This window comes from Schistocerca americana, chromosome 1, assembly GCF_021461395.2.
Source record: "Schistocerca americana isolate TAMUIC-IGC-003095 chromosome 1, iqSchAmer2.1, whole genome shotgun sequence".
NCBI lineage: Eukaryota > Metazoa > Arthropoda > Insecta > Orthoptera > Acrididae > Schistocerca > Schistocerca americana.
In genome coordinates, this window is record NC_060119.1 from 657,815,993 (window position 1) to 657,832,612 (window position 16,620).

Consider the following 16,620-nt stretch of genomic DNA (forward strand, 5'->3'; position numbering starts at 1 on the left):
AAGTGGATGGTCTTGGTTGCCAAGCAAATGAGTAAAGCAACATAAGCCTTGGTGTTAACTTTACTCCGTCTTCCACCGTGCTTTATAGTAATAGGGCCTGCACAATTCCACTCCAAAGTGCTGGAATGGACGAGACTGGTTTAATCTAGCTGAAGGTAGCTGACCCAGAAGTTGAACTGCTGTCTTGGACTTAAGCCTAACGCATTTTAAACACTTCCTGATAACTCCTTTGACTGTGCTACGCCCACTGGGGATCCAAAACCTCCTACACAACATAGCCAACAAAAGTGGTGACCCAGCGTGCAACAGATTTTCATGTACATCTATTATGAGAATTTTTGTCAAATGTTGCTTAGGCGGTATGATAATAGGATGGCGCTCATCATATGGTACACCAGCATTCATTGATCTCCCTCCCACTCTTAAAATACCTTCGGCATCAACAAACAAGGGCAAATCCCTGAATTTGTTGTTATGTGGAATAGGGCAACTTGCCTTCAACAAAGTGATCTCATTACCATATTCACGACGTTGAGCTACGTCAAATGCCCTTTTGATAGCGTTGTGGTATTCCTGTCGAATGAGTGGCCCAGTTACCTTGTTTGTTTGCTGAAGGCTAGTATTATTAGCAAACCTCACTGCATAAGCCAAAACTCTAAGTTTTCTTGAGTGATGAATATTTACACAGCAGTTCAAAAATGGCTCTCAGCACTATGGGACTTAACATCTGTGGTCATCAGTCCTCTAGAACTTAGAACTAATTAAACCTAACTAACCTCAGGACATCACACACATCCATGCCCGAGGTAGGATTCGAACCTGCGACCGCAGTAGTCGCGCGGTTCCGGACTGAGCGCCTGAACCGCTAGACCACCGCGGCCGGCTACACAGCAGTTCATCATCAAGTTTAATGACCGACACCAAGGATACTTGTGTGTACCTTCTGTCGGGCGCAGCTTCTACACTAAGTGGAATGCAGATGTTGCAGTCGAGGCCGCAAGTGGATAGCCATGACGGGCCAGACCACCACTGAACAAGTGAACTCAAGGGAGCTGGATTAATACCACGTGATAAGTGGTCGGTAGGATTATTCTCTGATTTGACATGTCTCCAGTTGGCAACTGAACTTAGTTCCTGGACTTCAGAGACTCTGTTGGCAACAAAGGTTTTCCAGTGACGAGGACTATGCTGCAGCCAACAGAGAACTATTGTGGAGTCCGTCCACAAATGGGTGTCGCCACTATCTATGATGTCTAAGGCATTGGCCACCTTGTGAATGAGTCGGGCACGAAGCAGAGCACCACATAATTCCAGTCGTGGATGAGACTATTGTTTTACAGGGGAGACCCGAGATTTGGCTACAGCCAATGAGATCAACACACTGTTATTGGCAAGAACACATCGCCGTATACACACGCACCATATGCCAAAATACCATTTAGGGAAGGCAGTTGCACACGAATAGCATTCCATTCATCAGTGAGGTTGGATGGAAGAATTTGATCCCAATCAACGCTTAGTTGCCACAAGCGCTTCAAGAACAACTTACGTCTTATGACTGCTGGACCTAGAAGCCCCAGCGGGTCATAGATTGATGCTATTGTAGACAGGACATTGCGTTTGGTAACGTTTGAGAGCCGATGACTCGTCAGCTGCACATGACAATGGAATGTGCCATAATACCCCTTAACGTTTTTATGCCTTGTTCAACAGTAAGATGACAAGGCAAAGATGTTTCTCTGTCCTGCACAGAAATTTTTTCCATGACCTTGTGACTACTGGAGCACAATTTCCTCAGAGGAAACAGCCCCAAAAGCATGTATTGGAGTCAGCTGGGTCTGTAGTTCCTGAGCTTCAGCTTCCGTAGCTGAGCCACCTTAGAAGTCGTCCACATAAAAGATAAACATCAAGGCTTGCGATGCCATTGGAAATCTATTTTGATTTTCCAAAGCCAACTGTTGAAGACATGTAGTAGCAAGAAAGGCAGCAGGAGAGGTTCCGTACGTGAGTGTGCACAGTCTATATTCGTGAATCGGTTCAGACGATGATTTCCGCCACAGAGTTCTCAGGAAATTCCTATCATCAGGATGGAGAGACACTTGGCGATACATTTTTGCTATGTCAGCTGACAGAGCCACATTAAAGAAGCGAAATCTTATAATAATGGAAAATAAATGTGGCTGGACAGTGGGACCAACCATCAAGATATCATTGAGAGATACTCCATTAGAAGTGGCAGCAGACCCAGCAAATACTATCCTCAGTTTAGTAGTGGAGCTGCATTTTTTGAAATGGAAGGTAACACCTTGGACCAATAATACCTTGAGTATTAGAGATCTCCATGTGTCCCAGTCGGACATATTCGTGCATGAATACAACATATTCCTTCTGCAGATTCGGTTGCCAGGTCTCCCAACACGGAACACACTATACTGGACAGTCCGATCTGCCCAGTTTGAAGCTGCCACTAGATGGCAGTTGGAGTGAGTAGCAGAGTCTAAACGTAGTATATGCATCAATTATCGTTTTGCCGTTGTAGAATGTACACTGCGACAGAAGCCGGTAACGATAAGCACACATACAAATAGCGGTAGTATCGCGCACACAAAGTATGAAAGGGGAGTGCACTGGCCGAGCTGACATCTGTGCTCAGGTGACGGATGTGGAAACGTTTCAGACGTGATTAGGCAATTAACAGTGTCTGAACGCGGAGTAGTAGTTGGAACTAAACGCAAGAGACATTCCATTTCGGAACCTTTAGGGAATTCAGTATTGGTTCAAATGGCTCTGAGCACTATGGGAGTTAACTGCTGAGGACATCAGTCCCCTAGAACTTAGCGTACGGTGGCGCGGTTCTAGACTGTAGCGCCTGGAGCCGCTCGGCCACTTCGGCCGGCAGAATTCAGTATTCCGAGATCTCCAGCGTCAAGACTGTGCGGAGAATACCAGTTTTCAGGCATTACTTTTCAGCACGGACAATGCCGTGGCCTGTGGTCTTCACTTGACGACAGAGAGCAGTGGCGTTTCCTTAGTGCTGTCAGTGCCAACATATAAACAACACTGCGTGAAGTAACCGCAGAAATCTATGTAGCACACACAACTAACGAATCCGTTAGGACAGTGTGGCGAAATTTATGCGGTAATATGCCATGGCAGCGGACAACTGAGTCGAGTTCCTTTGTTGACAGCACGACATTGCCTGCTGCGTCTCTCCTGGACTCGATCACGTATTTTGGACCCTAGATTACTGGAAAACAGTGGCCTGTTCATTTGAGTACCGATTTCAGTTAGTAAGAGTTGATGGTAGTATCAGAGCGTGGCGCAGACCCTACGAAGACATGGAACTAACTTGTCAACAAGGCACTGTGAAAGCTAGTGGGGGCTCCGTAATGGTGTTGCGTTGTATTTACATGGAATGCTCTAGGTACTTTGGCTCTTCAGCTACTTAGAGACCATTTGCAGCCATTGATGGACGTCACGTCCCCAAGCAAAGATGTAACTCTTATGGATGACAATGCGCCATGTCTGTGGGGACACAACTATTTTTGATTCGTTTGAAGAACAGCGTGGACAATTCGAGTGAATGACATGGGCGCACAGATCGCAGGACATGAATCCCGGCGAACATAATCGCGAGGTCAGCTCGTAAACAAAATTATGCACCGGCTACACATTCGCAATTATGGACGGCTATAGAAGCAGCATGGTTCAGTATATCTGCAAGGGACCTCCAACGACTTTATGAGTACATGCCACGTAAAGTCGCCCTCCACGATATTGGGGGTTCCCCAGGACTTCTGTCATCTCAGTGTAAGAGGACGACAAGCAGTGTATCAAATTGATTAAAAATGGAAAGCGCCGATTTGAGATGATAGTAACATACCGTCTGGTGCGAATTACGAACTGAAATGTGCATTTCGGAAAACCAAATGATTACAGCATAAGCTTCCGTGGCCGCTGTCAGTTCAATGAAACTCTCCTGTGCGTGAAACATCAAGTTTTCAGATGCCTTGTCGCAGAAATCACCGCTGTTTTGGGTAACTTTTAAGCACGACATGCACAAGGGCTGGTCATGAAGAAATTGTCACCTCGATCCTTTGACACATTCAGATCCCCGCACGACACTACCGCAGTACGCCCTAGGGAACCAACACAAAATGGAGTAGCCCTTCTCAATGCACTGGACTGCGCCATTAAGTTGCGGCTCCCCTAGCGTCGTGCTACTGTACTGTGGCGTGGGTATTTCGATGTGTACCGGACGGCAGACATGTAGGCTGCTTGCAAACAAATAGAAAATAAATTATGTAGTAATAATAATAATAATAATAATAATAATAATAAAATTACCGTGGAGGCCCGGGAAAAGAATAGACCTCCGATATCTTCTGCCAGTCGTAAAAGGCGACGAAAAGAACAAACCACTAATAGGGCTAACCCCCTTTTTAGTGTGATTAGTTGGTTCAGGACAGAACTAAAGTAGCCTCGGACAAGCGCCGTCATGGTCGGGGACGACGCTTGAACCCTATACCCGCCCACAATGGTAACGACACTGCTAGCCAACTGGAAAATGATTCAAATCCAAATAGAGGTGTTTTGCAGGATATGCTTCCTGCAACCGCCCTAGAAGGAAAACAAAGACAGAGGATGAGATGGTCAGATGAAGTTAATCGACACATGTTCTGTTATTACCAAGCAACAAACCTAGGAACCAACACAACTGGATACAGACCACTAGTATACACAACATTTATTACCAGATACCCAGAATTAAAATTTTTAACAGAACAACGACTAGCTGATCAGATCCGTGTAATATTCAAAAATAACAGGATACCCCAGTCAGAATTAGAAAACATCAAACAACAAGTACAACAAATACTGGAACAAAATAATGTGCAATCAAAAGAAGAAGAAAATACAGTAATGGACTCAAACATCCCAGAGCAAACAAACAAAGAACAACACGCATGAATTAAACAGTCAGAGGAAAACGAAATCTTAAGACAGTCACCAGAACAAGCACAAATAGAACACGAAGTGACACACATGTTAGATATAGAAGAAAAATTTCGGCTGACATATATAGAATACAAAGACACAAATACAGACATTAGACCACTCTTGCATAGACCGCCAAATAACCCACAAGTCGAAACAACAATAAAAACTATCAACACAATCATACACAACAAAATAAATGAATACACAACTATGGAAGAGTTACAACTACTGGTTTATATAGGAGCACTCACTAAACTAAATATACACACTAGGCAGAGATCAGAACCAACCAACACACGGAAGAAACTCACAAAACCAGCATGGCAACACAGGCTACAGATCAAAATAGAAAAACTGAGAAAAGACATCGGACAGCTAACACAATTTATAAGAAATGAAATGTCAGAAAGAAAAAAAAACGGAAAAGGTTAGGTAAAATCTCACAACAAGAAGCGATAGAGCAATTAGATGAAAAGAAGCAAAAATTACAAGCATTGGCCAAACGACTTAGAAGATACAAAAAAAGTGAAAATAGAAGGAAACAAAACCAAACATTCAACACAAACCAAAAGAAATTTTACCAGACAATAGATAACACACACATTAGAATGGACAATCCACCAAACATAACAGACATGGAACACTTCTGGAGCAACATATGGTCAAACCTGGTACACCATAACAGGCATGCACGGTGGATACAGGCAGAAACAGATACATAGAAGATGATACCACAAATGCCTGAAGTGATAATTTTGCAACATGAAGTCGCCCAAGCAATTAATTCTACTCACAATTGGAAAGCCCCTGGAAAAGATAAAATAGCAAATTTCTGGCTAAAGAAATTCACCTCAACACATTCACATATAACTAAATTATTTAACAGTTACATTGCAGACGCATACACATTCCCTGATACACTTACACATGGAATAACTTATCTGAAACCTAAAGATCAAGCAAACACAGCAAACCCAGCTAAATATCGCCCCATAACATGCTCACCAACAATATACAAAATATTAACTTCAGTCATTACACAGAAATTAATGACACATACAACACAGAACAAAATTATAAATGAAGAACAAAAAGGCTGCTGCAAAGGAGCACGAGGATGTAAAGAGCAACTGATAATAGATGCAGAGGTGACATATCAAGCTAAAACTAAACAAAGGTCGCTACACTATGCATACATTGATTACCAAAAAGTTTTTGATAGTGTACCCCACTCATGGTTACTACAAATATTGGAAATATACAAAGTAGATCCTAAATTGATACAGTTCCTAAACATAGTAATGAAAAATTAGAAGACCACACTTAATATCCAAACAAATTCAAATAATATCACATCACAGCCAATACAGATTAAGTGTGGAATATACCAAGGAGACTCATTAAGTCCTTTCTGGTTCTGCCTTGCTCTGAACCCAGTATCCAACATGCTAAATAATACAAATTATGGATACAATATTACTGGAACATACCCACACAAAATCACACATTTGCTATACATGGATGATCTAAAACTACTGGCAGCAACAAATCAACAACTCAACCAATTACTAAAGATAACAGAAGTATTCAGCAATGATATAAATATGGCTTTTGGAACAGACAAATGTAAGAAAAACAGCATAGTCAAGGGAAAACACACTAAACAAGAAGATTACATATTGGATAACCACAGCCACTGCATAGAAGCGATGGAAAAAACAGATGCCTATAAATATCTAGGATACAGACAAAAAATTGGAATAGATAATACAAATATTAAAGAAGAACTAAAAGAAAAATATAGACAAAGACTAACAAAAATACTGAAAACAGAATTGACAGCAAGAAACAAGACAAAAGCTATAAATACTTATGCTATACCAATATTGACCTACTCATTTGGAGTAGTGAAATGGAGTAACACAGACCTAGAAGCACTCAATACACTTACACGACCACAATGCCACAAATATGGAATATATCACATACATTCAGCAACTGAAAGATTCACATTAAGCAGAAAGGAAGGAGGAAGGGGATTTATCGACATAAAAAACCTACATTATGGACAGGTAGACAATTTAAGAAAATTCTTTATAGAACGAGCAGAAACTAGCAAAATACACAAAGCAATCGCTCATATAAATCAATCGGCTACACCATTGCAATTTCATAACCACTTCTACAACCCTTTAGATCACATAACATTGGAAAAAGAAAACACTACATGGCAAGCACCCGTATCATCTAACACAGCCACACACCGACCAAGACGCATCCAACACATGGCTAAGAAAAGGCAATATATACAGTGAGATGGAAGGATTCATGATTGCAATACAGGATCAAACAATGAACACCAGATATTACAGCAAGCATATTATTAAAGATCCCAATACCACAACAGATAAATGCAAACTTTGCAAACAACAAATAGAAACAGTAGATCACATCACAAGCGGATGTACAATACTAGCAAATACAGAATACCCCAAATGGTTCAAATGGCTCTGAGCACTATGGGACTTAACATCTGTGGTCATCAGTCCCCTAGAACAGAACTAGTTAAACTTAACTAACCTAAGGACATCACACACATCCATGCCCGAGGCAGGATTCGAACCTGCGACCGTAGCAGTCCCGCGGTTCCGGACTGAGCGCCTGAACCGCTAGACCATCGCGGCCGGCTACAGAATACCCCAGAAGACATGACAATGCAGCAAAAATAATTTATCAACAACTTGCCTTACTACACAAACTTCTAAAACAACATGTTCCCACATACAAGTATGCACCACAAAATGTACTGGAGAACGATGAATACAAATTATACTGGAACAGAACCATTATAACAGATAAAACAACACCACATAACAAACCTGACATCATACTCACCAATAAAAAGAAGAAATCAACACAACTAACCAAAATATCCATATGCAATACAACAAATATACAAAAGAAAACAGGAGAAAAAATTGAAAAATACATCCAACTGGCTGAGGAAGTCAAGGACATGTGGCATCAGGATAAAGTTGACATTATACCAATTATACTATCAACTACAGGAGTCATACCACACAATATCCACCAGTACATCAATGCAATACAGCTAAATCCAAACTTATATATACAACTACAGAAATCTGTAACTATTGACACTTGTTCAATTACCCGAAAGTTCCTAAATGCAATGTAACATATACCGTACAGTTAAAAGGAAGTCACGCTTGACCAAGGTCTGCGTCACCTTCCATTTTTAACCAAACATAACGCCTGAGACAAGAAAGAAATTATAATGATAACCTTGGTGTTAGGAGACCAGTAAATCTGGGCATTACTGCTTCTACATTGAACGCAGTAACTACTGAGAACGAGACGTTTTCAGTCGCTATTGCTTTGCACTTAGTCCTACCAGCTCTTAGTTTCACAGTGGTGACAGCGTAAAGCAGCGTTGAAACACTGACAATGACCAGAAGGGCGAACCAACAGCTCCCTACTTTTCTAAGTACCTAGAAGACCTGCGTTGCACGGAGTGACGTGCGCACTGACGTAAAACTAATTTATTAAGCAACTTATTATCGTATCCAACTTATATCTACACTGGGGTCTTGAGGTAGTCACCGGTCTTTTACTACATAGAGACGATGCAAACATATGTATCTGGTTTTCCTTAGCGTCTCGGTACCTTTACGGAAACAAGTTGCGAGAGCCAACTCAACCTTCGCAAGCAAATGCATGTGTGCTCCTTATGGTAAGTGGGATATGGAAGCACTAAGCAATGAGAAGATACGCATGAAGTTCTCTGAGGCTATAGCTACTACGATAAGGAATATCTCAGTAGGCAGTACCATGAAGAGGAATGGACATCTCTAAAAAGGGGAATCACAGAAGTTGGACAGAAAAACATTGATTCAAAGAAGGTAACTGCGAAGAAACCATGGGTAACACAAGAAATACAACATGGTGTATACGCGGACAAGAAAAAAAATTCCCGGATTCTTCCCAGACTTTCTGGTTAAAAATACACTTTCTCCGTGTTAAGTGACAGTATACTTCCAACAGAACTGTAGAACTCAATTCTTTGAATAAAGGTTTTATACACCAGCGTAGTGCTACCTGGCATTAAAAGAAGGGTTTTGGAAAGATCTTTGATCCGCAGCAACACGTACGATACAACAGGGTACCTTCGATTCGGGAAGTGGATGCACTCTGCAACTGTATGTGACATATAAATTATAGAGTGCAGCAGTCAGTCGTACTTTTTTTAAGATTTCATTATACAAATCCAGATTTCGGCTAGCTACTAGCCAAAATCTGGATTCCCATAATAAAATCTGAAAGTAACGACTGATTGCTGCACTCTGTACTTTATTACACGTAAGATGCATATTTTCTTATTACGAAAGTCTAAATTCGAATTCCACCAAATACAGCACGCTACTTTCCGAAGCATTGACATCGAGTTTATGATGCGCTTTTGTAGCCAATCATAGTTTATGTCATGTGATCTCGCCAGCCGACGACAGCAGATATTTGGAGCATAGGACACGTGATGTAGTCAGACAACTGCAACAACACTTAAGTAGTGTGAAAACACAAATACAAAAAGTCAATGTTTTAAATTAATATACGCAGTGTAGCAACAGGAGAAACTAAACTTTTCCGCAAAATACTGGTTCTCTTTTGTGTGTGTTAAACTTTAAGATACATCACACAAATGTCAGTAACATTTTAAGTAATAACATAAATTCTGGTCTATTCTTGCAAGTGGCTCGTTCTGAAAATGTTAAGTTTTAAATGAGAATCAAAAGCTCTGTGACCTAAGGAATTCATCGCCCATTCTCGCACGTAACGTAAATTCATCTTGCGCAAAACGAAATTTACTTAGAAAGTAACGCCTTTCAGTAGCCCGATCGGTTGGCCGTGCGGCTTTCTGGGCGGGATGGAGCTCCTGGTCCCCGGCACGAATCCGCCCGGCGGATTTGTGTGGAGGTCCGGTGAACCGGCCAATCTGTGGATGGTTTTTAGGCGGTTTTCCATCTGCCTCGGCGAATGTGGGCTGGTTCCCCTTATTCCGCCTCAGTTACACTATGTCGGCGATTGCTGCGCAAAGAAGTTCTCCACTTACGCGTACACCACTATTACTCTACCACGCAAACACAGGGGTTACAATCGCCTGGTGTGAGACATTCCCTTGGGGGGGTCCACCGGGGGCCGAACCGCACATTAACCCTGGGTTCGGTGTGGTGCGGCGGAAGGGTGAAATGGGCTGCGGTAGTCGCCGTGGGTTTGTGGACCACTGCGGCTGCGGCGGGGACGGAGCCTCTCCGTCGTTTCTAGGTCTCCGATTAACATACAATACAATACAATACAATACAACGCTTTTCAATCCAACATTCGCTACATTTTCCCGCGATCTATTAGAAACAAGTTCGTTTCGCCAGTTGCCAGCAAGCGCCAGAGAACAGGCGATACTGCTCGTACGCAGGTACGATGTAGCATTGAGACATTACGCCATAAAAGAAACAGGACATCAGAGGATACTCCAAGAGCATCGAAATTTTGTAAACCACATTAAAAATGCGTAATTCGGAACAACGGGCACATTCATATGTCCAGATTCATAATGAAGTAGGCCCCAACCTGACAGACTCATTTTAGTAAAGTCTGAAGCTACTCTCTTGGTTTGTTTTGGAAATCAGCCTTACGCAAACACAATTTATGTTTTCCTTTTTATAGAGCTTCGTGGGAAATGCTGGCCTTGGCTTTGAGAGACTCACTTTATTAAGATTTGAAATAAATTAATTCTGTTTGCAAAAGGCTGATTTTCGAAACAGCCCAATTTCCCAACCTGATATTAAGCTTTTCAATGTGGTTTTCGGTATGCAAATTTTGGTTCAAATGGTTCAAATGGCTCTGAGCACTATGGGACTTAACTGCTGAGGTCATAAGTCCCCTAGAACGTAGAACTACTTAAACCTAACTAACCTACCGACATCACACACATCCATGCCCGAGGCAGGATTCGAACCTGCGACCGTAGCAGTCGCGCGGTTCCAGACTGAAACGCATAGAACCGTACGGCCACACCGGCCGGCTGCAAATTTTCTTGGGTTACCCGTTACTGTATTATTTCATGCTTGTGTCTTTATTATGGCATAGTGCCATACGTGTCAGAAAATGAAAACTTGTGCTTGAAATTCACAGAACAGTTGAAACTAGCCAATAGTGTAGAATGAAACAATTCGTTTCAAGTAAATTGACTGCCTCTGCGAAAAAGATCAATGAAGGCCAAATTTCTTTAGCAAACCGACAAAAAGACTGCAACTATTAAAGACGTGGAAATAAAATCAGAAACTGAAACTAATAACATATTTCAACCTTCCGTCCTTACGTAGTTTAATTCACGTGATAATTGCTCTCGACCACAGAAATCCGTTTTGTTTTCACTCGACGTGCGAACTGTGAACGAAGAGGAAACAAGAAAATCACTGGACGTAAACAGGGATCACGTGGAGACTACCTCCCCCCGTCGCCACAGCTCAGACTGCTCTGCGCATGCGCGAGTTTGACAGCTTGGGTGCGTCAGAAAATTTTTCTGGGTAGCATCGGATTACTTGCTGCTACTGCTGATACAGCTAACAGCCACACTTAAAGCAGACAGAAATGGGACAAGGTACTGGTAACACGTGACTCAAACTGCGCCTGCACATGAGCCCACTTGCAACTGTTCAAACGAACCTAACGTGAACAATTGTGACGTCACGCTTCTCGGAAGCAGTTTGTTATGAAGTATTGTATTATCTTCGTCGTAAATTCGTTGACACACGTTGCTGTTGGCAGATACTTGTGTGGGCACCGTGTTTTGTTGTTGTTAATAGAGTTATTTCCTTCGGAACTTATTTATTATTTTTGTTTTTCATGATTTATTGCTGCAGTATCGTTCCGCAGTAGAGAGACACAGTAAAATTCTTTGCTGGAGTATCAGTTCTCGCCACTCAAAGTTACAAAAATTTGACTGAAAACTGAACAATGAACAATTCCCAGGTTGTTCCCCGTTTTCTCCCCGACGAAAAAAATTCCGCATTTCCCGTTTGTCCCGGGATGTATACACTCTGTACTATAGCCGATCGATCAAAGATGGAAGTACAAAAATGTTCAGGGAAATTTAGCAGTATGGAAAAGCAAATCACTTAGAAATGAAATAATTAGAAAGTTTGGGGAAGTCAAGGCGAAAAACGTCAAGAAATCCAAAATGAAATAATTGTCTGAAGGACTGACTCAGCATACAGGAAAGTCAACATAACCTTCCGTGAAATGAAAAAGCAAAGGTGGTAACATTATGAGTGCAACGGGAATTCCACTGTTAAATGCAGAGGAGAGAGCAGATAGGTGGAAAGAATACATTGAAAGCCTCTATGTGGGTGAAGATAGATTGATGTGGTAGAAGAAGAAACAGGAGTCGATTTAGAAGAGATAGGGGATCCAGTATTAGAATCCGCATTTAAGAGTACTTTGGCGGACTTACGATAAAATAAGGCAGAAGGGATAGACAACATTCCATCAGAATTTCTAAAATCATTGCGGGAAGTGGGGAAAAATAGACTATTCACCTTGGTTTGTCGAATGTGTGAGCCTGGCGACGTACCATCTGACTTTCAGAAAAATATTGTCCACAAAATTCCGAAGACTGCAAGAGCTGACAATTGCCAGAATTATCGCCCCGTCAGCTTAGCAGCTCATGTATCCACGTTGCTGATAAGAAATAACACATAAGAATGAAACAGAGAACTGAGGATGTGTTATATGAACAGTTGGGCTTTAGGAAAGGTAAATGCACCAGAGAACCAATTCTGACGTTGCAGTTGATAATGAAAGGAAGACTAAAGACAAATCGAGAGACGTTCATGGGATTTGTCAGCCTGGAAAAGCGTTCGACTATGTAGAATGGTGCAAGATGTTAGAAATTATCAGAAAAAAGCGTGTCTGATGTATGGAAAGACACATAATATACAATATGTACAAGAACGAAGAGGGAATAACAGGAGTGGACGACGAAGGACGAAGTGATTGGAAATAAAAAGGATGTAAGGCAGGGATGTGGTCCTTCACCCCCATCGTTCAGTCTACACATCAAACAAGCAATTACGAAAATTAAATACTGGTTTAAGACTGGAATAAAACTCAAGGTGAAAGAATAGCAATGATAAGATTCGCTGATGATATTGCTATCCTTAGTGAAAATGAAGAAGAATTACAGACTCTCCTGATTGGAGTGAGCAGTCTAACGAGTACAGGACATGGATTGAGCGTAAATCGGCAAAGGCGGGCAGCGCAGCGGCAAAGGCGGGCAGGGCAGCGGCAAAGGCGGGCAGGGCAGCGGCAAAGGCGGGCAGGGCAGCGGCAAAGGCGGGCAGGGCAGCGGCAAAGGCGGGCAGGGCAGCGGCAAAGGCGGGCAGGGCAGCGGCAAAGGCGGGCAGGGCAGCGGCAAAGGCGGGCAGGGCAGCGGCAAAGGCGGGCAGGGCAGCGGCAAAGGCGGGCAGGGCAGCGGCAAAGGCGGGCAGGGCAGCGGCAAAGGCGGGCAGGGCAGCGGCAAAGGCGGGCAGGGCAGCGGCAAAGGCGGGCAGGGCAGCGGCAAAAACGAGAAGTAGCAAAAATGAGAAGTAGCAAAAATGAGAAGTAGCAAAAATGAGAAGTAGCAAAAATGAGAAGTAGCAAAAATGAGAAGTAGCAAAAATGAGAAGTAGCAAAAATGAGAAGTAGCAAAAATGAGAAGGTGAGTAACGTAACATCGGGACTGGCGATCACGAAGTAAATGAAAAGGTAGTCTGCTACGTAGGCAGCAAAATAATCCACGACAGCTGGAGCAAGAATGCCACCAAAAGCAGACTCGTATTGACGAAAATGGCATTCTTGGCATAGAGAAATCTACTAGTATCAAACACAGCCTTCAATTTGACGAAGAAATGTCTTCAAATGTAAGATTGCAGCACAGCATTGTATGGTGTGAAACATGGATTGTGGAAAAACCAAAAAAGAAGAGAATCGAAGCGTCTGATATGTGGTGCTACAGAAGAATGTCGAAAGCTAGGTGGACTGAAAAGTTAAGGAATGAGTGGTTCTTCGGAGAATCGGCGAGGACAGGAATAGATGGAAAACACTAACAACGAGGGTAAGGATGGTAGGACATCTGTTAACACAGGGGAAAATATCTTCTATGGTAAAGGGGGGTAAAAGCTAAAGAGAAAAACAGTAATTGGAACACACCCAGCAAATAACTGAGGACCTAAGTTGCAGTTGCTACTTTAAGATGAAGAGGTTAGCACAGGAGAGGAATTCGTGGTAGGCCGATGACTCAAAACATAGTTAATTGGCTCAAAGTGGCTTCTGGAAACAAACTGGGAATCTACGCGTTTTCTTTCCGTGGCCAATTACGATTTAATGAGTGTCGAGACACTCATGTCGCTCTATCTGCTTTGTAGCCGAGAGTGATTGCCACGTCAGTCTCAGACGTTCATTAAGCGGCGGTCTTCCATCCGTAACGCAGCCCTACTTGACCTACAGCGTCTCTACATCAGTCACTTCGTCAAGCTGAAGGCTATTTGCATTTAGGGCTCGTTTAACGCATTCGAATTCAGTTTCTTTTATGTACGTGCAAGGTCACTGTTTGGGTGCTGTATACAGGGATATCAAGTAATAATGTGACAGCAATGCAGGTTTGGAAAGTTAAAACTGTACGATAGCTTCAGCTGTTGAGAAATTACGACTGTTTGTTACTTTCCAGCGCTGAAAGGAACTTTATGATTGGGAAATGACAGATTATGATCGTCTTCCTAAAATCTAAAGTGCTCCCAACAGCAAGTGCACGATGTGTGGCGGAGAATCCATACGGTTTTATTTGGACTTTTAAAAGGTCTCTGTTAGATTCCTTTCATGTTAATTTCTTACATCTGTTGTCATTTACGGCATAAATTCCTCTTCTAAATTTACTGTAGTGTTTCTGACTATCTGGGAGGAGACTGAGCAGTCAAACGTGTTACTTTTACACATAAACAAGAACGATCTGTCACACTACTACACGTTAAAACACAGTTTATATGTAATTCATGTCACTCAGTCTCATATGGAACCTACATCCACTTTCTTTTATTTACTGTATATGATAAGATACTGTCATCCCCCTTCCCTTCTGTGTGAGAGGATGAATGAGCAAATGTATTTCTAGTTGCATGCTTGATGGTAGCAGACAAGCCTGTCTGCTAGAGAACAGTAGGACCAACGTCGGAACAGGTAGCTACGCTTTCTAAAAGCAGAGAGGTTTCTATTCTTAGTATGGTCCTGTCCGTCCCTTGTCATGTTGGTATAGGAAGCTGCCTCTCTGGTCACTTCTGTTTGTATCCGTTAAGCACGCTCGGTAGGAGCCCAGGTCAGTCCATCCGCGGCGAGCGTCTGAAGTGGTAAGATCTCCGGTTAAGTGCGTGTCTGCTATGTCCGTAGGACTTAAGATTTCTTAAGTTCAGCCTAACTGAAAATTTAATCACCTTTATTTCAGGTTTAGTTCTAAAATATCTAATGTTATCTTAAATTGTAACACAGTGTATTTCGAGTGTGAAGTTCAGAATATCTTCCGCTAGTTGCTTTGTCACCACTTTGTGAGTAAAGTGGAACCACGTATTGATCAGTAACTCTAACTAAAATCATCAATCTTAAATGCGAATGTGCGTGAGATTATAACGTCTCGTCTAGACAATATTTTTCAATATAGCAACTTTTCTTTATGTTCAACCCACGTGGGGTGTACTTTGTGAGACCAGTACCACGTGCTTATACAATTGTTTGACCCATCAGGTTAATAGTAAGACGATAGTAACCAGTTCGAGGTTTTTCTTTTGTAAATTGCGTTTCGATGTAATTTATTTTAATTATCAAACTTATTGTGGAGTTACACTCTTTGTGTAAACCAAGATGACCACGTGAAGCATGTGGTGTAATCATCAAAGTAGCACTCAGCTATTCTTTTCGGGAAGATTTCACAGAGTTTAGTATGAATGTAGTATACCAGTGTGTGGTGATTTTATGACGGACAGGATTGCGCTACAAACGTAACTTCTTTGGGTGAAAATTGAATCGGTTGGTTGTGGTTCATTTCCTCTTGGATATGTTTCAACGTTCTTCGTGTGTTATTTTATGAATGCAGTGTTGTATGTAGTCTCCCAATCTTGGCTCCCTATTTGATGTGTTCCGTAAGATTACAAACTCACATTTTCACAATCCTAAATAAGGCACTAGTTTAGTTCTGAATCAAGTTTGATATGCTGAAATTGTAACGGAACAATGATCAATGTTAAAATAAATGTCCAAATATAAACTGATTTATTTCTTTTTACTTAAATTGTCATATATATATATATATATATATATATATATATACACTTTTCTTTATGTTCAACCCACGTGGGGTGTACTTTGTGAGACCAGTACCACGTGCTTATACAATTGTTTGACCCATCAGGTTAATAGTAAGACGATAGTAACCAGTTCGAGGTTTTTCTTTTGTAAATTGCGTTTCGATATATATATATATATATATATATATATATATATATATATATATAT

At 41.8% G+C, this 16,620-nt stretch overlaps 1 protein-coding gene across 1 annotated transcript in view; it reads left to right on the forward strand.

Moving 5' to 3' along the window:
• Nucleotides 1–13,655, forward strand: part of LOC124586965 (putative glycine-rich cell wall structural protein 1) — a 38,156-nt gene extending 24,501 nt beyond the window's left edge. The window contains exon 2 of the mRNA XM_047131428.1: nt 13,330–13,655. Coding sequence (XP_046987384.1) covers nt 13,330–13,655 — 326 coding nt within the window. The remainder of the gene's footprint in view (nt 1–13,329) is intronic.
• Nucleotides 13,656–16,620: the final 2,965 nt, after the last annotated feature.